A 26,296-nucleotide genomic window follows, 5' to 3' on the forward strand; every position below is an offset into this window, starting at 1 on the left:
CTCTGATGATATTATTGTATTCACTCGTTGTCCCAGTATGTTGACATAATATTTTCCATTTCTGTTAGGACACTGTTTTGTCATATAGTTACAAATATGTTTTGCTATTTGCAATAACTCCATGAATAATTCCTGAAATTATAGCTGGTTCTGAAAATTATTTTGTCAGAGTTGGTATAACAGGGTTGGCATAACCTTGTGTTGTAGCAGCTCTAGCTTGGTGCTTATAAATCATTCATGCTTTATACTGTGTATTGTAAGTGCAATAGCTAGTGATGGAAGCATTCAAGCCATTTGCCACATATAAATGTTAGCGCAGGTATCTCATACTCAATGGCGAATGAGTGAAACGTTTAGTGTCAACAAAGTAACACTTGGAGTATCTCGTACTCGACGGTTCTGATGCTTTGTATATTCGACCACTTGCCACATAGAAATGTTAGCGCGAGTATCTCGTACTCAATGGCGAATGAGTGAAACGTTTAGTGTCAACAAAGTAACACTTGGAGTATCTCGTACTTGACGGTTCTGATGCTTTGTATATTCGACCACTTGCCACATAGAAATGTTAGCGCGAGTATCTCGTACTCAATGGCGAATGAGTGAACCGTTTAGTGTCAACAAAGTAAAACTAGGAGTATCTCGTACTCGACGGTTGTGACTCTTTGAATATTCGAACATTTGTCACATATAAATGTTAGGGCCAGCATCTCGTGCTTAATGGTGAACATGGGAACCATTTAGTGTCGACAAAGCGACGCCACGAGTATCTCGTACTCGGGTGGGTGGTACTCGTGGCTCGGGTGCATTTTATATTTGGACCATTAATTGCTAAATTATATGCATAAAAATGCAAGCATCTTACGGTTAATGGCGAATATGAGCACCGTTTGGTGTCTGTAACGTGCAACAGCGAGATTGGCGTGCGTGAATAGTTTTGAGGTTGTAGATACGAGAAAGTTTTTCGAACAATATAGTTTCTTTCTGAGCATATGTTAGTTATTTAGGCATTTTTATAGTCGTGCACACATACTGTAAAATGTGAATAATGCATTATTTTCTTACATACCTGGTAAGTAATTTGTACATAACCTCTGAACCGGTGATCCAATCCGAAGAAGTGCTTCGTAAATTCCTGCTACTGCGACTACAACTACGCAGACGTGATTCTTCATTCCTAGTTTCCATTTTCTTCATTTTTTCACTAGCTTTGCTTCACTATACACGTTTAACAAAACTTTGAAAAAATAGTATCACGATGCCTTGGAAGCGCGAAAAAGAAGTGAGGTAGCTGTCAATATAGTGTCACTGTCATACGCAGTGTCAGAGGTCTTAAAACTTTTTTGTTTTTAAAAGGCTAAACAATCGCGATGCCGACGAGTGGGAAGAAGGATACTACATTGTAATTCTCAATTATATTTCAGATCACCATGAAATAAAATTATGTTTATATTCTGGTTCGGGGTGTCTGTATTGCCCTTGTGTGGCAATGTTGTCCACTAGATAATCACATTGTAGTAAGCATTAAGTTGATACGCAGTGGGTTCCGGATTCGATTCTCGGTCAGGCTGTCTGATGATAAATCAAGATTTCTGTTCTGGGTTAGCTCATTACTCATTTCATTTTAAAGTTGCCTTGTCATTCACAAAATAGAATCCTACTGTGAAAATTAGACTAGAAAGCGTTAAAGAGTCATCAATTGAAACGTCTTCAAATACGAGTACTGTACGTTGATAAAAAGTTAGTACGATTATGAATGTAGCTACGACGGTTCCCACTTCGCAGTAACCGTCAGTTTCTCCTCGGTGGCCATATCGTAAATCACCGCACGTCGGAGATTCGCGCCGCTGCCCACCATTGTCCAAATTGCGTGTTCGAATTGTATCTTACAGTACCATGGTCTCTGTCTTCGTTCAAGGTTTTAATCTTAGTGTTGTACTGTGGTTTGTTTTTATCTATGGAGCGAGTCGATGTTTGATTCTACATATTGTAGGGTGTAGGGAGGCGATACCTAACTACCTACTTAGCCTAGGCTAAGCCACTATTTACTGAGCTGGACTGGCGACTTGCGTATTTACTCACCACATAGACCTAGTTCTTAATGCTTTTAAATAATATTGTCGTTTACTATACTAAATCGTCTTAAATATTTTAATGGCTTTGATCTATAGTTAAACTTACTTAAGATTGTATTGATTAGCTTGTGTTTTACGTATCGCAATAGATCGCAAGTTCGCAAGTCATTAGTACTATTAAAGATTTTGGTTTTGATGACTTCATCCACAGTAAAATTAACGTTAATTCGCATTGATTAGCTTACAAACTTTACGTTAAGAGTCAAGTCTGGCTTCTAACAATTTAGTTACGTATACAACGCTAATACATGAGCTTATAAACTTATTATCATCAACCCATTATTGCCTCACTGCTGGGCACAGGTCTCCTCTCACAATGGGAAGGATTAGGCCATAGTCCACCGCGCTGGCTAAGTGCATGTTGGTAGACTTCAGACACCTTTGAGATTTTTTCTTTTTATAAAATCTCACAATCTTCACCGATTTCCTTCACCTTATAAACTTATACTCAGGACCAAAGGTATACAGCAGGCTATAAATGGATCCTAGAGACAAAAGCCCCAAGAATTAGAAGTGCATTTGATCAAGATGGCTGACAGGAAGAGCGAACAGGTGCGCCGGCTTAGCGGCGCGCAGCCGTGCGTGCAAACTTGTCGCACAATATGGTCTCCGGATCGTATGCCGTGTGGAGTCGATAAAATTTACCCTTCTAAAGTTCAAGCTATATTAAGTTATAATATATTTGGAATAGTCTGGATTTTGTTTATAGGCAGTTTTATAAATATTTGTAAAAAATAGCCTAATAATATTTTCTATATTATTTAGCTTATTCTTAACTTTACAAAATGTTATCTGTTTGTATGGTGTTTACATTGAGAGTGTTATAAAGAGTTTTTTTATAAATGAAAACGCCCTGTTATTTTTTTCTTTTAACATTAGAATCGGTTGGTTGAAAAGGACATTAGTCCTTCATTCAAAAAAAAAAGTGTGTGTGTGTCAGCTACGACGCACGATTGGAGTTTACTCCTTACGAATGATAATTATGATATATATCGAATAGAAAAAAGGGTAGGTAAATGAACGCATCTGCTAAAATGATAAGAGAAACAAACATATATCTGTAATTATTCGGATTATTTATATTACTTCAATAATGCGTATTACATAAAGTATGTTACAAAATAATATAAAATAGCGCCATCTAGTGGCAAGTTTTATAAATTGTAAGTTTGCAAGTTTATCAATCTATGTATTTTGGTTCCAAATATAATGGTAACTTAATATAATTGTTTATATTAAAGTAAATTTTAATATAATATAATTATTTATATTTAAAACAATGTTAAACGTTTTATAACTTAAAACTTAATAATTATAATTTCTTTGCCATCTATAAAATATCCTTGTTGCAATTTACGGATGAAATTTATATGAGACTCAATAAACATGTTATTATATGTAATTTGGATTGTTTCTGAATGTTTTATAATTCTAGAATTCATTTAAAACGTATTGCTAATTTTATATAACTTATTTTGAACATAATTCATTAGCAATAATTCTGTAATAAATATTAAATAATACTGTTTTGATTTTGCCCGTTTATCGTTGATAGATGGTGCTGATCAATAATGCATCCACTTTTATAAGTTAAATTAATATATCAGTAACTTACAAAAGCCTCTTTATGTTAAAAACTTATTTTGCTAATATTATATCTTATTCAATTGCTTACTGATTTTATATGTTACTCTTCTTTAAAAACGTTCATAAAAGATTGTTAATCATATTATGGCGCCAATGTTCATATTTTTCACAGTGTTTATAAATGATCAAACCTATAACTTAATTTATGCAAAAATATAAACAAATTAGTTAATGACGTTTTAATGTTTTATATATTGCTAATTATTTTTATTGTAATAATTACTTTCATATGGGATTTGAACTTACTTTATTTTAAATTAATAAAAGCACTCTTGATTCATATTTTGGTTACCGTTACGCCTCAACTTTTCGTGTTACACTTGATTTTACTCCTCATAAAATTTCCGTACCGGGCCTTATAACTCAAATCGTTTCTTAAGGAGTAAACTCCAAAAATTGTAAATAAATCAACTTAATATTAATAAAATAAAATAAATTAACTTAGTAAAATAAATAAGTTATTTGCCAGCTTTATCATCTCTAAAGTATCGTCATCGTATCGTCTTCCGTTTAAGAGGAAATAGAAACCATAGGAATACATTTGTATAAAGTTCCTTCTTACCCTAATTACCATTCATCATGCGCTTGATCTATAAATTCTCTAAATAAGCCATTACTCACCAGCCGTTGTATTTCTACGAATGGTCTCAAAGCTGTTGTTTAGTGACCAATGATGTCATGTGTTCATCAGTAATGCCTTTTTTGTCGATCGGGCTCGTAATTATGGTATCATCTTCGACTTCGATCAAATTGCACAGAATTATGTGGACTTTGGAAAAGCATGACTTCATATTATAGCCCTAGGAGATTATTGAATACCTATTTCTACCTAATAGTAGCAGTGTATGCGCTGTGTTCTGGTTTGAGAGTGTGGTAAAGGAAACATACTTTTCCGAGGCGTTCCAACTTAGTCCTCAGAGCGCATCTGTGACCAACCTCAGGTAGGAATTTAATCCTATGTGGGTTGGTAACAGATGTCCATGGACGACAGTAGCCACTTACCAGGTGAACTGCATACTCGTCTGCTACTCGTATATTATAAAAATACCTTTAGTTGGTACAATTACTATTGTATTCTTAGTTTAAGCATTATAAGTTGTCATTGCAGGTCTGAGATGTACAAACATTGTCTTATTCAAACAAACATTTACAGCTTGGAAAACGGCAGCCATTTTGTAATTGACAAACACTTAAATATATTTGTGTTGTTAAGAATTACTGGATTCAATTCAGGCATATCGAAGTCCTAACATATCGAAAGTATCAGTTCCGTGCTAATAAGCACGGGTGCGCCGGCTCAGGGGAGAAAGGCCATTCTAATTGGGAAAGTGAGAAAATGGCATGATGGTTTTGTCTGTACTAAGACTAAACTAACATTTTATCAATTAAATATACATTTACCCCCGTCAGTAATAATCAATTTGTCAAAGGTTTACCCACTAACGATCGAAATTTCTCAACGAACTGAAATTTGAAATCTTCAAAATTTCTATCCTTGGTTGACTAAAATTTGGATAGTTTGATTATTGATACCGTTAAAATCATTATCTGTGTCTTGAAATTGCCTTGACAAGCTTTATCATTCAGTAGTAGCTACATATAACGATAAGTTATTGAATTTCGTAAAAATGTCACTTTCAAAGAAAATGATTTCCTTATATGCACTTTATCAATTCTTGGAAAATTTTGATTCGAATAATATAAAGTTTACACGATATGTTTAAATGGAATTAGCATAACATATAATGTCTACGACTTTGGATAAGGATATTAGCAACTTCTCATTATTCGTGTTTTCAAATATTTCATATATTGAATACTTTGTAAGAGGTTAAAGTGCAAATATACAGTTACTAGGATATATTTCACGGGAAATGCCACCAGTCTGCGTTTTATACAAAAGCTTAATTTATTACTATAATTTATGCAAATTATATGTGTTTCCATTTAGTTCTCATTCCTACTTGGCCCAAAAGGAGTTCCAACATTTTAATTTCCGTTAGACTCACATTTTTGTCTATTTTTAGTGAAATGCATTTATAGTATGGAGTTTGTCATTTTGAGTTAATTTAAAAATGTCTTTTTGGTCGTGATCTATAATTGAAATGATAATGGAATTGTTATTTTTATTGTCATTATATTTTATTTCATTATCATTAATTCATTGATCATTAGTTGCTGAGTCTTCTTTCATTTAGAATTATTTAGATTTCTCTTAGAATGAAGGGTTTAGGACGTACGTACACCCAGGTTAAGTGCGAGTTGGTTAACTTTACACATCTTCAATAAGTTTCGTACAGAATTGCCAGACATATTATTTACGATGTTTTTCGTGATAATTGATAAAAATAGCAAGTGATTGTGATAATACAAAAACAATACCGTATTCCGAGCACCAGGACGAGGTATCACTCTCGGGGCGGACCGTTACTGTCCATATACGGCGCGGGTTAACCTGGATTTATCTGAGGTCAGTGCATGGACTGCTTTAGGAGTTAAGTCGGTAAATGATATGAAAATATTCCCATTATTAAAGGAATATTATGCATCATTTTGTGTCGTATTTTCTTTATAATAGTTAGGTAAAGTAACATACTCGTACTAAGGCGCTGCAACTTAGTCCTCAGTAGCCTTAGCATCTGTGACTGAATTCAGGTTGGAAGCTAATCTTGTCTTATCTGCCGTTAATTATAAATGTACATGGCTAACAGAAGCCTTCACCATCAGGTGGACTGTATGCTCGTTTGCTAGTCCTACATTATATAAAAACTTAAATTTGATGAATTATTGCTTATATACTTTAAAAGTAAATAGGCTAATTTTCATAAAGCTAGTCCGCGGGACATAGGATTCCAACTTTAATCACTGGACTTACTTGTTTTTTGTCTGGTAGAAGTCCGCAAAGAAGATAAATATAAAAGTACGGTATAAAGCTAAAAGTAAAAATTCTGGAAAAAAAACATTGTAATATCCCATTGTTCTGTGAGATTAGTATTTTGTTTACCTACGTATGGCAATAATGTTTACATAAGTAGTTGTGAAGTCCAGTAAAATCAGCACAGTTTAATTACACAAGAGTTGCAACTCGTCGTTTATGTAGACTAAAACTTGTATAAATTCGCAATGTGTTTCTGCGAACTCGACAAGTTGGGGTGAACGTCTCAGACAGCATTCAACGGTGGTCATTTACGTCTAAGAATTTTTGACGACATTGCAACGAGTGCTGTGTGGCTACCCAATTTGAAATCTTGGGTTTTCTCTTCAATGTATATTCGTAGATAAAACGGGTGCATAGAAATCGTATCATGAATGGATACGGGCAAAGAGACTTTTCGTCTTCTCCAGACATTGTTATTGTAGTTTCATTTTCATCTTCAATAGCGCTGTAGTTTTCAGACCTCTGGTTTATCAATTGAAGTGACATGCGGCGTTCTTACCTATTCTTCAGATGACAAATCATTTGTTATCGATTTATATAGGTCCTCTCGTATTTTGGATTGTTCAATCATCAATGTTTTAATCTGATGTTTAGTACCAGATAATCAACCTGACTGATATAATGAATTCGCTTAATTACATAAATAAGACAGGTTGTCTAAGCTTCTACAGCATTAAAATTACGATATTTTATTTGACCTATGAGAATTTAAGGAAATTAATGTATTATTTTTTTAGGCGTAACCTCTTTAACCCTAATTTAATAAATTAATAGTCGTGTGCCTAAGATTTTATATATCTTTTACATATGACAATATTCGATAATTTCACTTATTTTATTTTGCGTATGAGTTCTTAAGAAAATTTCTCTTTCACTGTTGACAAAGTCGCTTTTTAACTAGTTTCATTAGAATCTACTAACGAAGTGACTTTAGTGGCATCTCAACATGCAAACAGGTTATATAGTCTGCCCTTTCTTGATCGTTATTAATGTATGTGGTACTAAGAATATTTAATTAATGATAGAATTTTTACATGAAATGAAAGTTGTCAAGCATGCCACCTGGCAGTAAGTGCAACTGTAACACATGAACACCTGTAAACAGACACAGATAGGGTTGGAGTCGTGGATGATGTTTGGAGAGTGGTGTGATGATGATGCATCCGAAGTAGAAACTAAGGCTTCTACCACCTTTAACATACTTAGTACTAAGAATTTTAATTAACAATAGGATAACCAAGAATAAAATTTTGTTTGCAGAGCTAGGTCAAACACGATCAATTGGTACTATAAAATCCTTGGTAAAAGTAAATGCAAACAGTAATAAATTCCAGAATATAAAATTACTGTTAAAATTTATTATACAGTCAAGTTTTGCTGATGATAAATGGTAAATCATGGTGAAGGTTACATACACACGCGTAAAACCTTGTAACGTCGATGACCGAATTGAGCAGTAATGTCAAAGTTATTGCCATGATCTCATCTGTTTGTGCTTTATGTATATTATGTACATATCCAGTAGTTACGCAGATATTGATATATTACTTATGTGTGAAGATAAAGTATTGCCTTCATTATTTCTTTATGTGATACGTTTTTGTTTAACTTCATGATATAATTTCCAGGCATGGCATAAAGAATTCTATGCATCATATTTTCATTTATCTTTTTATGATTAACTAACCAAAGAATAATTTCACAGCTCTTAAACATGCCTTTAACTTATTCTTACTACAGTTTTAATTCTAAATTGATTGAAAACTTTTTATTGTGAGGCTAGTTGGCTGATAGGAATTATGTACAAGGATCATCAAGTCCTGAATATGCATTTCTTCAAATAGGTTCCAAATTATTAATACCGTTTCTCGTTTACTAATGTATATTCCTTCAATAACGTTAACTTATATTTTAACCTTTCTCCATTTTACTTTCCTTTTTATCTGTCTAGACGTGTTATTGCGAAGCCACTTTGTCATATAAGAGAATTTTATTGCATAGGAATTTTAAGAACAGCTGAGTCAATTCTGGAAAAAACATTTGAATGTCTCTTGAAAGGCAAACATGTTTTTGTTGCAATTTACATTTTAAGACAAAGTTTCAAAGAAAAATAAAGATATTTAACAGTACTCGTTGAAATATATACCTAATTCAATATTAGTGTGGAAGTAAAGTTACTTCCACAATTTAGATGAATTCCATTTGGGATGTAGGGCGTGCCAAAAAATGAAGCTTGCACTAAAAACTTTCGCTAAAAAAACCATTATCCTCCTCAGCCAATTCAATTTCACAGAATATTCAAACGATACAACCGTATTTGCCATAAATAATTAATAGCTCATTGTCTCTAAGATATTCCGGTATGACAGCCGACCCAAGATCTAGATAAGGGCAACAATCAGTTTCCCACTGTACCTATAGTGTGGTATCTTCACCATCAATGAATTGTTACCTCTTACTTAACTCTTAATTAGTGTGACATTGATGTGAGAAGCGACGTATGAAGCTTAGTTGTTCTTTATTTATATTAAGTATACTTTTTACCCGACTGCCAAGGAAGGGTTATGTTTTTCGCGCGTATCTTGTATGTTTGTCTTTCTTTATTTGATCCGATCTAACAAACGGCTGGATGAATTTCAACGGTTAAAGTGTCATTATATTTGTCTCAATGACCCGAGTGTCCTTAGATAAGTGTTAGTAAAAAAAAAATCAAAATGGCGGATTTTTGGCGCGAAATAGTAACACATTTAAAAAAAAAAGTTAACCGAACCTATCGAGTAGGGTATCAAATGAAAGGAAATTAAACGGAGATTATAAAAACATATTTGTATATATATAAAACAGTAAGGTGACTGACTGACTGACTAACTAAATGACTTTTTCATTTTTCAGAAATCAACGTACAGCCTAAACCAAGGACTTTACAGTTCTGAAATTTTGCACACAGGTTCTCTATATAGCTTGAATAAGTACTAAGAAAGGCCTTTTGGAAATTCTACCCTTAAGAGGGTAAAATAGGGGAAAACAGTTTTTTTGAAATCCTTTAATTTTGAAGCAACTACTATAAAATTTTGTATTTGGATTTCTGGATAGGAACAAGGACGCACTTATTTATCCCCCTCCGAAAAATCAACCCCGTAGAGGGTAAAATAAGGGTTAGAAGTTCATTTGAACTATCGTCAATTTTGAAGCAAACACTATGACATTTTGTATCAGGCTTGTTGGATAAAAATAATGAAATGCTACCTCTAACGAGGTAAAATAATGACCGAAACTTTGATTTACTGAAGTTATATATTTTATAGACCGTAAATGGTGAATTTTTTCGCGAAATAGTAACACGTTTTAAAAAAATTAACCAAACCTATCGAGTAGGGTGTCAAAATAAAGGAAATTAAGAGGAGATTACACATACATTATATAATATATCTTTTTTTATAAAATTCTCGTGTTAGTTACCATACTCCTCCAAAACGGCTTCACCGATTTTCACCAAATTTTATATACATATTCAGTAGGTCTGAGAATCGGCCACTATCTATTTTTTTACACCTAAGTGATAAGGGTTGTTCATCCTTAACATTGTTTTATTTATATGGCAACACAACGTTTGCCGGGTCAGCTAGTACATATATACTCGTATATACACATCGAGATGACTGTCTGACTAAATGAGAGAGTTGATGTGCCAGAGATCAACGCAAAGGGAAACCGCTGAACTTAAGCGTGCTGGAATTTTACACATAGGTTCTTTATATAGCGTAGATGAACACTACGAGGATAAAATAAAATAGGATAATATTGTTTGAACATTTTTTGTTTTTGAAGCAGACACCTACTATGAAACTTTGTATTTGGCTTTCTGGATAAAAATAATGAAATGCCTATTTCACTGCTTTTGGAAATTCTACTTCAGCCTTTTTGGTGCAGTCGGGTTTTTGATTTTTTAAATTAATTACTTGTTAGCTTATTCTGCCGTAGTAGTTAAGCCTGGGGTTTGAAGGATGTAAAGCAAATACATTTAGAAGATCGCCAATTTAATTTCTAAGTGTTAAATCGCGTATGTGATTGATTTCATTAGGACTTTTGATTAGGAAATTTAATATGATACAATGCAGACCAGACCCATTTGATGACCCACGTGGCGGGGCGGTCATCATACCGGCCTGACACGCAGAAGGCTCGGGGTTCGGTCCTAGGTCTGACAGATATTTAAATCATGAACTTAGGTATCTGTCCTGGGTCTGGATGGTGGCCATCCTAATAGAAAGCCTCTTTCAATTGTGTAACCCCCTATCTATGATAATAATTTCTAATTCCTATCGCATCATTGAATTAATATTTTTTATTTGTATTTATGTAAGACTTAAATGAATTCCTAAGTTTCAAATTTAATAACATTCTGTAAACGACTGATCAGTATCATAATAATCATCAATATCAATAAAGTGTAATTAAAATCTAACAAGGTTTTCTCTCGGTAACGATAGCCGACAGTCGATCTAGATAGGGGACGAACTATCTTTCCCGTTCTATCGCTATCTTTTTCACATTTCTCTTGCCAGTCCCCGGTTTTAAGGTTTGGTTTACATGTGAATCGTTTTCGGACTCGTACAGAAATTCGTATGTAAACGAAGACATGTTTACACTAGTCAAATATATTTTGTCCAAAAATTCAGTTGCTTGCTTTTGACAAAATGCCATATCTAACTTAAAGCAAGAGTTTTGCCTTCTGTTTTGTTTCAAGATTATAGTTATCCTGAAGTACTATAAAATGTCAATTTCATAAAAATGGATTAGTTCTGTAAATGACTCCATACGTAATGGCTTATCTATTTCGTATATATGTTTAATCACTTCTGAACCTCGTCTTTATCGTTAAAGCCCAATTTGTCAAAATTTTATATTTTAGACCCAGTATATAATTTTAAAAAGAAAAGTTCTGTCACTTTTGTGTAAACCAGGTGTAAGTCTTAACTAACAATGCTACCTGTTGCTTGTGTTCTTGAAGTTGAAGAGATTCTCGATTGAGATCTCTTGGACGTCAATTTTGGATTTTTCCAAGCGTTTTTTTAACTTGTAGCATCACTTTGTCTCTTTTGTTTTCTATCAGTATCAAACCAATTGATAGGTAATGTAACAGCTAGCATATAACGCAGTCCATGGTTTTTAATTGCCAACCATTCGAGCACACCAACATCTTTTGTAGAAAACCTTGTTTTATAAATATCAATTTAAGTGAGACCCGAAAAAAGATTTTTTGATAATTAAAGACTAGAGTATATTCTAAGTTGCGGAAATTCTAATAAGCGATTTTAGCAAGGACGTAATATAACTATCTTACATGGGGACCTTATAAATATAACTGGGAAACTTGCTAAGAAAACGAAGGATCCGATAGCACTGTTTAATGAGCCTGATACAATCATTATTGAGTGGCTCCTACCCTGGCATTTCGCTGCTCACGAAAGTTGGGGCAATAAAGATGTTTATAGACCACCCGATGTTTTAACGCTTTTAACACACATTGGAATTCTTTGTATCGTGGTTGCTATGGACACGTGTAAAGACTAAAACAAAAATATTTTAGTTTTAGCTGTTTTATATGACCGCATGTTCTGATGCGACCGATTGTAACAGCATTAGAACATGCGGTTCATGGAACAACAAGTAGAAAAGTTCCTCCACAAGCAGTTTAGTAATTACTGCGTGATATCCGAACGAACATACAATAGACTAAGTAGTTGTTTTAAGTAGAGTACATTTTGCAAATCTTCCTTTTACGACTACAACAAGAAACTGTTGTTCCCAGCAGTGGCGTACCCCATTCCCAGGAACAGTTATGTTTATGGGGCGCGCTGGCTGTGACGTCTCATTAGGTCGTGACGGTTATCAGCCGATCACGAGCCACGGACTGGGAGCACGATTCTAATATTTAGCTTTGCATTCCGTGGATTGGCTCCGAAAGGAAAGGATTGAAATTGATGCTTCGTTTTGAAGTCGATTGTAATAAATGTTACAATTATTGTTTGGCCTAGTTTTCAAATTCAAAGTTTTAATGCCTTATCTCTTAGCTTAATATAGATTCCCTGCATTATGGTCCCATAGACAATGACGAGTATGCAAACACCTAGACCCAGGTACTTAATCTAAACTTATTAATTAAAGTGTGCATAGTATTTTTGCATAGATTCCTCGGTTGGAGTAGGGAGGTGCCCTTACTACCTTTTTCTGGCGTGAAGCAGATATTGCGTTTCAAGAAGGCACACGTACGCTGGTTGAGTTTTTTTTTTATAATATAAGAGTAGCAGACGAGCATGCAGTCCACCTGATGGTAAGTGGCTACTGCCCATGGACATCTGTAATCAACCCCAGATAGGATTAGATACTCCTACCTGAGGTCGGGCACAGATGCGCTGCTACCCCTGAGGACAAAGCTGGAACGCCTCGGAAAAGTCTGTCTCCCTTACCACACCCTTCAAACCGGAACACAGCAGCGCCTAACACTGCTGTTATTAGGCAGAAATAGGTGTGGCGGTGGTGCCGCCGGAGTCGAACCATAAAGGGTTCTACCACCTTCAATTTTTCAGTTGATTTAATTATGTAGCGACCATCTTAGTCCTTAACAGTGGCAACGCATCTGTAATTGGATACAGATGTCCGATGGACAACAGTGACCACTTGCCACGAGGAGCGTAGCATGCGTTTGCTAATTCAATCTTAACAAAACTGACATACAGACAGACGGACAGGATGTAAACATAGTACCGAATCCTAAAACCAAGCAAAAACTTACATGTTTTTTTCTATCTAAACATACAGTTACTATAAGTCAGCAATTAATCCGAACGACATAACACCAATTAACTATTTTAACGAGCTTTAACCAAGTAATGTGGGTAAGCTACTTTTAATGGGTTGAAACAAAATTCGCGTCAAATTTACTGAGTTCATATGAGGGTATGTCATGTAATTACGGTGCGTTCACCCCGCCGTGTGATATATTGCTGTCGTGAGTGTAGAAAAAAGGTACTTTAAAGAATTCTGCTGTAAATTCGTTGCGAAGTTGGTATCTCTTATGTTTAATAATGTTTTTTGAGACAAACCTTATATTGAAAAACTTAGGGCAATTATACCTAATTATTGACTTTATGCTTTATTCAAATGAATTACGTTTTTTCCGTTAGCTGAGAAGGGGCAACTGCCCATGCGCTACTTCAATAATCAATCTTCGATAAGATTGGATTTCTATCTGAAGTCGGCCACAGATGCTTTGTTACCCTCGAAGATCAACTTAGAATATAGGTAGGTAATAATCGTGAATATGAGTTTGTTTGTTTGTTTTTTTGTTACACTTTCACCAATTGTCATGAACTTTAACCAATTATCATGAAATTTTGTACACAAGTTGTTAGAGGTCGAGAAAAGGACATGAAGTAACATTTATCCTAAAAGAAGGCACCCGAAGAATACATAAAAACATCTGGTCGGGAGCGAAGTCGCGGATACCAGCTAGTCTCTTATAAGTGTTCCTTTCTTAATACACCCTTCAAACCAGAACACAGCAGCGCTTAACATTCATATGTAAACTGGAACAGTAATGATTTAAGATGAATGTAAGCATGGATCATTGATATTCCATTCATAACATTTAGATCATAATCATTAATCAGCGATCATCTTATATTATTCTGTACTGGAATTTTCAATCTTATCGTATGAGCCATGAGCCGTTTCTAATAGCTAGATACCCCGCTGTTTTTATATCATTGTTTCCAGTACCTTCAATACATAATGTTTTTGTACTTAGATAACAGAATTTTCAGATAGTGTTGATCAATAACATTGTAGCACCATATAAGGGTGCTGTTAAATATCTAGGAAAACGTCGAATGTTTTTTTAAACCTAATTTTGTCTTCGAAAAGGTTTAGTGAGAGCTATCAAATAATAATAAAAAAATTGACATTTAACTATAGCAGGTCACCCATCTTTCTCCCGGCCGCGCCAGACATTACTTAACTTTAAAGAACACTTAGAAACATTAGTCCGAGTTCTATAAACAAGCTTATAAATATAAATAAACACACTCTCATTTGTATATTTTTTATTCTAACTAAAAACATAAAAGTAAAATACGAATATCAAAATTGTATCTCCATTTCAACAAAATTGTATTGCAAGTTTTTGTACGGGCGATAAAAAAGTCGTAATTTCATCTTGTACATTAAATTTCTTATATAAAATGTCTGTAAGCATATTAGTCAAAACGCTGACTAATTCTTATCACAAATCTGAACCATATTGCACAAGGCTAAGTGATGTCCATTTAATGTCTAACACAGTTCCACTAAACCGCAAATCATTGTGACCAACTTAGTTTAAATACGATTCTTAAAAATACGACTTATTTAGTCTTAGTTTTCTTTGAACTAACGGGTTTAGTGAGCGCAAAGCTAAATTTGTAATGTTACAATGTTTTTGCCGCATTCGAGCGATGGACAACTGTGCCTGACTTTAAACACGATTTCGGATTTATTGATGGATTTATTAAATTTGTTGGAATAGTACGAACACGTGTAATATTCAGAATCATACAATATTTTTACAAGTCTTCCGATGTATGTATGGTGATGGATTAACTCTTCGTAGTACGACTATCGTAGTCATCAGATTTATGTACATTTATATTTTAGCCTAAATTTATAGTGGTGTAAATATTATGCATTTCATTTTCTGCGTTTTGAGATCGACTTAACTTCGATCTCTTTTTCGAGATCGAATAAATTTATCTATTAGCGCCTAACTACTTTAGACTAATATCTGGGTTTTCTAAAAAAATCACAAACATAAAAAACAATCTATATTTCCATCTTCAACTTCAAACACTGCTATATCACTTTGTCTTTTGTTCAGCTAGTTTACAATTGATTTTCTGTCTTTTCATCTCCTAAGTCGTACTTATCGTAAAGTAAAACGTATAAAAGATCTATAAAACGAGCGATCTCAATAAAACAGTCTAAGTGGCGACTAAGCAAGGCCCTGACATCGGCTGCATGACATCATAGATTCCTTAGCCTCCACGCCACCCACGCGCACAAACACAACTTTATGTTCCACGAAATCGACATTCATCTTATTTTCTACTACACAAGAATCGGTTTTGTTAAATGTGTCTAAGAGTAAAGGCATAACTAAGTTGGTAAAAGGTTCTATTACTGTTTTTGAGATGAAAATATCTTTGCGAGCATTAACTATAAGAATGTTTGTTATAGAATTCGTCTAGGCGATATAACATGACATATAGATTTGTTGTCGTAATGTTTTTGTATTGATGTAGATACACGATGTATTTGTTTAGTTATTCTGACTTTCCTTGACAAGGATTAGATTTATTGTAGGTATTATATTATAAGGATTATTTTGTACTTGTTGTAATTTTGGTATTTCCACTATTGGGGTGCTACGATTATCAATTTTAATGTAACGTAGTACCTCACCTTTAACCGTTCACAGCAGTTATTTCGTTTTATGATTCCTTGAATTCGGTGTCATTTTTAATTCTTTCTATCGAACTACGGAGGGTAATGTTTTTCGAGCGTGCACGTAATACATGTATGTATGCCTCATTCTTTGGTATGCCCTACAGTCCAAACGGCTTGATGGATTGTAACGAATGTATCATTGGATTCGTCGAAATTGTGGGAATGACCATACGGTATATTTACAAGCAGTCCTTTTTTAAATAAATGCTAGTTATTTCTGTGGTATTGAAGTTTTAAAAGTATGATTACATTAAAAAAAAGTTATATTGTTACATAACATCACAATGTAAGCACACAAAGTTATACTAAAATAGAGATTACATTATACCAGGTTACCTAAGCTTTAAGGATAAAAAGCTTGATTACGTCAAGTTACCTAAGCTCAATCGTGATTGGAAAGGTGGCAACTGAACTCGAATGAAAGTGGTATTGTGGCAAATGTCACGGTCGGTGCACAGGCAGAAACCATGAACACGCATGGTTTCGTATATAGTTGCCACTTTCGCTTTTTAGAATATATCGAGTGGCGTTCGATCTCGATTTCGATGGGATTGATCTGAGTTCTTATAACATTAGAAGTAGAGAATAATTTGCTTGAATTGTTTGATTTGTCTTTTATAATAGCGTTTACAGTGTCAAGGTTGATTTGATAACAATTACTAAACTAGTTTTATTTTCCTTTCTGTGAAAATTATAAATAAAAATTGCGACGATTTTCCTTCAAATGATAGCCAAAACTATAACCTTCCATTCTTTTTGCAATTATCTGAAAATAATACGACGATAAATGGAAAAGTAAACTTGTTTCACGAAAATAAACGAACTCAATTTTATAGTTTTTATCTTTTCGTTTTTTACCGTTTTTTAGAGTATGTATGTATGTCTCATTCTTTGGCACACCCTTCAGCCCAAAAAGATTTTAACATATGAGGTGTTATCGTTGGATTCGACTAAATTGCGGGACAGTGTGAGACATGAAGCTATATTTTAAGTAATACAATTTTTGCCTTTATTCTTACACTTAATGCTGTGACAACTAACCACAATATAGCCGTTATTATCCGTATAACGAAAATTCCTTAACGAATTCTGTCGCGTACAAAAAAGGAATGTTTATTCTTCACTGAACAAAAACATTGTAAAGCTGTTTGTTCGTGCTATTATTGGTTTTACATAATAATGAAACTGTTTCGGACAATATCTGTTATTTGATTTGCATTTTTTGACGCTCGCGGTTGGAAACCGCTTTTTAAACTTCGTTATTCAGCTACTTTTTTAACTTTTGTTATAGTTGGTTTGAATGATTTTAGTTTTGGCTTTTTATGATTATAAGTAATTATCGGACTTTTGACCCTTTTTTGATTTGATAGTCTCTAAATATATTCGGTGTCCTCCTTGAGGTCGACCACACGTATGTACGTTGGTACAGGAGGACTAAGTTGGAAGTGTACAAGACTCTTGCTTACAACCTTCGAAACAAAACACACTAGCGCTTATCACTGCTGTGATAGGGCAGAAGTAAGTGGTAGCACAGTCGTTCTATGAGGAATTCTATCATCATGAACCTTTCTCATTACTATGCCCAATTCTGCACCTCTTTTAATTACACTTTCCAAACTAGAACACAGCAGCTATATACCTAAAGTCATAAATTCACACGTTCGCCGGAAGCGTATCCCAAAAATAAATTCTGTAGCTGTCAATAAAGTCCTGTATCAAAACTCAAGTCTAGATTACGTCTAGTTTATTCCAGGCACACTTCCTCATAGCTGCACGCTATTCCCGTCCTGGATGCCGGCCAGCCAGGTCGATATGTCCAGTCTAGATAACATGACACTTTATTAATTGTTCACATACTTTTGAAATACACTTAGAGTTACGAATTTGTTGATTAATTGTCTTATTGTTACTTGATTTGAATCGTTTATTTAATTTTATTATAAATGTGATTGGATAATTGCACATTTGGTATGTTACTTATTGTACTTACTGTTGTTTAAACTGTGGTTAGGTTAGTTTAAGTTAAACTGGTTACAGGTATATTTATTAGCAAATAGCACAATTTTTCAATATGCGTAGAGCGTAGTTGAAGCGCTTTGCTGAGAATCTTGCTCTATGTTTTTTATTTCAAAATATAGTAATATTTTCACGATTAATTGTATGATATGGAGTAGTTCACCCAGTAGTTAAACTTGGACTATAATTTTACATTTTTTTATAAAGAACACTAAAGCTCTAAATTCTCACAAAAAAAGAAAGGCACTTAACTGTCGTCTAGCCTATTTATATTGTTCCTTAAACTTAATCACCAGATTCTTGAATCTTAAAATTCGCAAATAACTTACAAACCATTCATTCCTCTTTCTTGGAAATCGCCTAACAAAATGTTACCTTTCATATTTTTTTCTACTCTTAAACCACCGATCAGTTACTCAGAGCTTCCCACATCTGTAGATAACTCAAATGTTCCGCTCCGTTGGATAACCAATCAATGACCGCGGTTAAGTTTTTACTGTTTCATCATTTTGGTTTTAACATACCATATCCAATTGAATTATATTATATTTTGCCACAGCAGTGATAGCCTCGTGGTTAAGAAACGCGGCTTCGAGGGGTCCGAGGTTCAAATCTCAGGCAAGCACCTCTGATTTTCAAATTTATGTGCGTATTAGAAATTAATTATCACTTGCTTAAACGGTGAAGGAAAACATCGTGAGGAAACCTGCATACCTGAGAGATTTATAAAAAAAAAAACTCAACGATATGTGAAGTCTACCAATACGCACTTGGCCAGCGCGGTGGACTCTGGCCTAATCCTTCTCATTCTGAGAGGAGACCCGTGCCCAGCAGTGGGACAGTAATGGGTTGATGATGATGATGATGATATTTTGCCACAAATAATAGCTTCTCTAATATTAATTGAAGTCTCAAAGTTGAGTGATTTTTGTGAAATACAGGCGTGCAGTCCATCTGATAACTGTCACTACCCTTCATAGATACTTCTAATCCATTCCTGACAAATTTAACGTTTTGTCATGTTTTGAGATGAGGAGGTATGAGGTTTGCCCTGTTGTCATGTTTTGATTCACAAAACATAGAACATACTCGTAACATCACTACTGTTCTTAGTGGGATCAAAAGGTCAAAGGGCTGTATACATAACGATCCGTCCACTTATATATATTTGTAACAACTTTTAAATATTTACTTTTGGTTTGAAAGTTCACAATATCTTCCAACATACAGTGCTAAAATAGTTTCTGAAACATAATAAATTTCAATTAATCCCTTAAGAACAGAATTATGCACTAGTAACCAATTAGGTCATATTTCTATTTGAAAGTACTATAATAGTTTTCAACCCATAATGATTTTCAATTAATCTCTAAAAAGAAAATTATGCACTAGTTACCAAAATTTAGGTCATATTTCCATTTGAAATCTGTACATTGTTCAACTAAGTAATAACTTACTTGTTTGTTCTTGCTATTAAATGTATGTTTTCTCGTTTACTTCACAAGAAATGAGAATGATAGCGAATGTTCCGCATGGTTTCCACGCGGCTCGTAACAAACGATCCCGTCAATGACCGTCGATTATTTTTTTAAGTCTTCATTGCCAAAAGTTTGGTGTACAGTGAGAGCGATGCTATTTAGAGGAGATATACTCTTATGAATAGCGATGTTCATATTATGATGTTCATATTAGATGATATATTTTATAGAGATATCTTATGAATAGCGGGCTGTCAAATTAATTAAAAAACAGCAAGAGTATAGCTTAGGTTAAAAACAAAGACATGAACTTTTTAGCTAATAAACTTCTTGGATTCAATTGTAGTATAATGAGTACCACTCACCGCGGTTTTTAGGTGCAAAATACAACTCATAAACATTTTTTTGTCCTCGAATCATTTTTTTACGTAATAAAAAGCAATAACAAGCATACAAACAATCAACTGTTAAGTAATTACACACAGGGACATCTGATTGAATCGAACACAAATTAAATATGAGTTATCAAGAACCTGAGTTAACTATACATAGCTCTCGAGGACTAAAAGTAAAACCCTTCATAGTATATCTGCCTTAGCGTACCATTTAGATCAGCACAGTAGCTTTACATAACTATTATAAGTTAGGAACTGGTTTGACGCCGCAGTGCCATCGCCCTGAATTGATAATAAATATTTACTTTAAACATGTTTATAAATATTTTTATTACTATTTAAGTACTTCAGCTTTACTTACGCCATTGCATTAGAACTTATAACACACTTCATCGCTAGTTTCAACATTAACTACAAAGCACCTACAAATCCTAGCACCTACAAAGTTAATTGAAAATACACAATTTGCATACACTTACCATTGTATGTTAAGCATGTAAGACATAAAATGTTTACGATTGATATTAAATTCGCATAAGGTTGTTTATAGCTTGTGTTGGACGTTCGTCCTTTTATTTTTTATTACGAGCCAATTTCCATTTTATCTTTCCATATCTTAAGATACTTTTAGGGTCCCGTACACAAAGCGTTAAACCAGGATCTTATTACTACACCCTCGTCGTCTGTTCGCTTGTGGCTTTGCCTTGAACTTAAATAAATAGACACTACATTTTTTACAGAAAGTGTGTATTTACTTAAGCAAAATAAAGGGGACTTCGTACAAGAAAAAGTATTTTATATCACGGCGTGCGTAAATTGACGTTTTACGCACGCTTCGCGTGCGAAAAACCCCCATTTCCGACCCCGTAATATAAAATTTTATACAACACGCGGACGAAAAATGTTTTTCTGACTCGTGTGATTGCAGTCCTCGCCTGCGGCTCGGCCTGCAAACTCACACTTGTCAGAAAAAAATTTTTCGTCCTCGTATTGTAATGTACTATTTCGGCGACTTTCAATTTGTCTATAGAAGCCTAATAGGTCGACAATTTTCGAAATGCATTTACTTTAATAGCTGCTATGATACCACATAATAAAAATACTTCTTGAAAATATACCTATATTATATATTGTGTTAAGTATTTCACTGTTATATGGAACCCTTATGTGCGAACCCGACTCGCACTTGGCCGAATTAAAATAAGTGTTATTTAATCCATATCATTACGCTGCCGATGACAGCGGCTGTTCCAAGTTAATAGTTTTTGTGATTGAGTGATTATATCTTGATATTGGCCCCTATTAAATGATTAATATTATGTTATTATTGTTAGGCTAATTACGTTGTCTTCACATCAGTCTTGAATCCCGATTCAGAAAGATTTAATATGTACAGCGTGTTTAATATGTATCCGTGTATGATAATAAGAAGACAATTTAGTATTTAGTTTTTACTTTATTGCGGAGGGTAATGTTGGCTTGTTTGACTCATTCTGCCTCCTATTCTGCCTCATTGGTACACCTATTTCTGCCTCATAACAGCAGTGTTAATCATTGCTATTTCGATTTAAGACATACTTTTCCGAGGCGTTCCAGCTTCGTCCTCAATGGTAGCGGCGCAATTTAGCGCATTTTCGGAATTTAACACATGAGGTTTCGTTGGATTCGTTTAAATTTTGGGAGTGACATAGGCTGTAATTTTAAGCATTTGCGTTTTTTTACTGGTTACAAACCTGACTGGTTCTATACAATATTTTTCAAATTAATAATATTGTTTATCAGACTCTGATTTCAATAAGACTATGTATCTAAATTGTTTAGTGTGTACTTGAATGTAAAGCATAAAGCTAAAAAAAGTGATGTCCTTGTCCCCAGATATCCGACATAGTGGTGGGTCAAGAGCCGAATGTGACCGCCCGGGAGGCGCTGCTGAGCTGGGCGCGGCGCTCCACCGCCAAGTACCCGGGCGTGCGGGTCGCGGACTTCACGTCGTCGTGGCGCGACGGACTCGCCTTCAACGCGCTCATACACAGGAACCGGCCTGATCTGATAGACTGGCGTAATATCAGGTCAGTTTAACTTAACACTAGTGTGTTATATGACGTAGTGGTGGGTCAGGAGTCAAACGTGACCGCTCGGGAGGCGCTGCTGAGTTGGGCGCGGTAGACTGGCATAATATCAGTTGAATTTAAGCAATTTCTCACTTCAATTTAATAAATATTAAATACTAAAAGTGATAGCTCTACCAGAAGATTTCCTACTTGTAGCACACGAAGTTTCAGTTCAAAACTTCATTAAAATAAAAAATTGCTGTCAGAACAGTCGAAACAAACATAATATTAAAAGAATTCTTCGAATTGAACGAATATGAATCTAAAGTTGAAAGTATGAAACAAAAGCAATAAGATAAAGTTATTTTTCTTTTACTAGGTCAAGGCAGGTTCGCGAGCGTTTGGAGACAGCTTTCCACGTGGTAGAGAAAGAGTATGGAGTTACCAGGCTATTGGATCCTGAAGGTGAGTGCTGTTTTGAAAAAATATATATATATCAAATTCACACAAAACGTATTTACATTTTTTTTTACATCACTGTCCTGTGACTGTTCTATGATTTTGATGACGTTATTTTTGATCCATGGCATATAGGTTTTCTCACAATATTTGTCTTTGCATTTTAATATGCACGCAATTGAAAAATCTGATATTGGGAATCTTGAAAATAGGTCCGACAGTTTTATCAGAAACTAAATCTAAAGATTTTATTATTGGTGCAAATAATTTTAGGAAATCAATTATGAAGAAACTGTAATCAAGTACTTCTTTTTATATGTACAAATGTATAGTCCGCCCGAAACTGCTAGTCCGCTCTGAAGTTGTTGCGAGCAGTTGTAGTCATACAATTTGCTATGGTGACGCGATTCATTTCCATATTCAGAGCGGACTAGCAGTTTTACGCGGACTATACCTAGATGTATTCATCTGAAATTGGAGTGTCCGTCTGTGATTTGCATCAAGATTCTCGAACCTAAAGTGGAGTAGATGAGTCACGAACTAAGTTTGTCCTAAAACAGCTACATAATATGCAGTTGTATACAAAATGGAAGTGACTTAAGGATTCTACCTCACATTTCTTATGTGCGGGTGAATAAAATGAGGTATAAAGCGGGGGACAATATAAACTTTATGAAGCAGTAAAAACATCTTCGCAACGTTTAATATAAATTTTATTCGTGATATAACGTAGAAGTTGATTTTATATAAACTTTGTTCGTGCTATTAAGAGTTGTATTTCATTTTTTGGGGAAGTAAAAAGAAAAATGGGAAAATAAATAAGACAGCGTATAAGGATGGAGGTTTCTTCACGATGTTAACTGCACCTAATAATACTGAATACTAGTTGAAAAAACGTTTTTTTTTTATCAGTCTGAGTTTGACGTATTACGACTCCTGAGGAAATACCTGTCCCTGCATACATAGTTCTCTTCTTAAACTTATCTTCTTCAAGAAAAACAGTTTTCTGTCAGAAAAGAGTGTAATGTAATAAAAATAATGAGAGAGTTAAGAAGAAAATTATAACAAAACAAAATAATATACAAAAAATAGTACATTACAATACGAGATTTACGTCCGCGTGTTGTATAAAATTTTATATTACGGGGTCGGAAATGGGGGTTTTGCGCACGCGAAGCGTGCGTAAAACGTCCATTTACGCACGCCGTGATATAAAATATATTTTGCAAAACTTGCAACATTAACTAGCCCAACATTGTGTATTATTACAACTTTATAGTGTTAATTAATTTAATTTTTTATCTAATCTCTCATAATTTGTCCCATAAGCACTAAAATAAGCATAATTTAAAAAACTGACGAAACTTTTATTGGCAATATTTACTAGCCATTTACAACATTATGGTATATTACAATTTTATAGAGTAATTTTTTTAACCGACACTTTTTTTTGAAATCTCATCATTTCTCTCAATCGGCCCCAAAAATAGCATAATTTCAAAAACTGACGAAACTGTCGTACTTTCCTGCTCCACTCGTTCACATCGCAAGTCACGCTTCGATTGCAATTACACGTGTTCTATTAATATTATCGTCTACACCACAAACAGTTATTTACTTCATAAAAATTTATTAAGCGTGACCATTTTAAAAGGTAACTAACTATACCTACTTATGATTACTTATATATCCGATATCATGGTCCATGGTACTTATGGTACCTATGGTATCACTCTTAGCAGTGTTAGAAATTAAGAATTACAATTAAAGGTGAATTGGTGAGTAATGTTCTCCACATTATAAAGAAATATAGTAACTGAAAATTTTCGGGTTTTTTTTTAAATTGTTTGTAGCGTGAACTAAATCCAAAACACGCGGCCCGCGGATCGCATGCGGCACACGGATCTTCCAAGAACCCCTCGCGGCGGCCCGTGGTACTTCGTACTACAGAAAACTTATTCTTGATGCCCTTTTTATCACCGATATTTTTTCAACGACCAATTTTAGACTATTTCCAAATCAATGACATTTTATACTAGACATGTTATACGCCCACTAACTTGAGAGAAAACTTGAGCGAAACTGCTTTGATTGCACACATGCACGTTTTTTATTTTACTTACCTTTAACTACATAGACAAATGTTCTATAAGGGACAGAGCTATTAGAACAATGTGATAAAAAAAGACAACTAGTGTTTGACCTTGCGTTTCAAATTTACGCAAACGTAAATATTGACCATGGAATATAGTGACCAATGATTACTTCAGTCAAAACGGGACATCGATTTTTTTTATGTCAAATACTTTTTACTTGAAAAAATATAGTTAAAAATAATAAAAAACACGCTTTTATGATAAAATTAACTAAAAAGTAGAAAATAATTTTCAATATAGGTATCATTTAAGGAACAGTAAATAGTATAATTGTGCAAAAAATGTGGGGCGCTTTATGAAAACTGATAAATGGAGCACCCCATGTTTTTTTCACAATTATACTATTTACTGTTACTTAATTGACAATGGTAACGGTTCATTTCGGAGACAACGGCACGAAGCATCGAAAAAAGGGACTGTCCCGTTAAAAACGGGACGTATGGTGGTTTTCCCATTGATACGCATGCTTGTCAAAGACAAAGAAATAATGGAACAGAAGGTAAAAAATGTCCAAAACTGTCGATAATAGTTTTAGTATGTCGTTTACGTAGAAATGTTATAATACAGTTTAACTAAATAAATTATTATTATATAAAATTATAATTTGAAAGAATGTATCTATACAGATGTATCGACTGGTTTAAAATATACGATTTAAAAATTGTTTATATTTATTATCATAGATTAGTAAATATTACTCACTCCTAACAAGAAAATGTACCCAGTTTTGAGAATTGAAATAGTTGCGTAAAAAAGTTTTGCCACGTCTCCGTGCTAAAATGTCTCTAAAATATTTGAAATAATTATTTATTTATTATGTAAATTACGCAGTATTAGTTATTTATTCGTAAATTTTCTCTAAAAATGTTTTTATTTGTCAAGAATTCAAAAAAAGAACTTACTAATAAGCCGTTTGTGGCTTATTTCAATTTCAAGGCGGCGAAGTATCTTTACTAATCTATGTTTATTATTATCAGTTTTATTTTACACACGACCATTAATTGCAAAGTTGTGTAAATTTTATAAATGTACTAGCTGTCCCAGCAAACATTGTGTTGCCATATAAATAAAAAAAATGTTAATATAAAAAATATAAAAAATGTTAGGATGAACAACCCTTATCACTTAAGAGATATGAAAAATAGATAGTAGCCAATTCTCAGACTTACTGAATATGCATATAAATTTTGGTGAAAATCAGTAAAGCCGTTTCGCAGGAGTAGGTACAGTAACTAACATTGTAACATGAGAATTTTATATATAAGATTCTAATTTTACCGTGGTCTTTTTGAGGATTAATTTCTGGCTATACAAAGATTGTTTATTAAATTATGTTTAGGTTAAGGAAGAAATACGACCTTAATGATTGAAATATTTATTCAATTAAAGAAATTTTTGAATACCGTATACTATCCTACATAAATTTTATGGTAATATTTTTTATTATTTACCACAGGTATCGAAGGAAATTTAGAGAT

General features: G+C 34.0%; 1 protein-coding gene across 10 annotated transcripts in view; it reads left to right on the forward strand.

Annotated features, from left to right (window-relative positions):
- The window catches only part of shot (dystonin-like protein short stop), a 383,469-nt gene that overhangs the window by 211,892 nt on the left and 145,281 nt on the right, over positions 1-26,296 (forward strand). For all 10 annotated transcript variants that reach the window (XM_073091892.1, XM_073091894.1, XM_073091890.1 and 7 more), the window contains 2 exons: positions 22,028-22,221; positions 22,583-22,668. In XM_073091892.1, coding sequence (XP_072947993.1) covers positions 22,028-22,221; positions 22,583-22,668 — 280 coding nt within the window. The remainder of the gene's footprint in view (positions 1-22,027; positions 22,222-22,582; positions 22,669-26,296) is intronic.

The sequence above is a fragment of the Epargyreus clarus genome, unplaced genomic scaffold (assembly GCF_041222505.1).
Source record: "Epargyreus clarus isolate Ecla_fem2 unplaced genomic scaffold, WU_Ecla_fem_2.2 ptg000035l, whole genome shotgun sequence".
Lineage (NCBI taxonomy): Eukaryota > Metazoa > Arthropoda > Insecta > Lepidoptera > Hesperiidae > Epargyreus > Epargyreus clarus.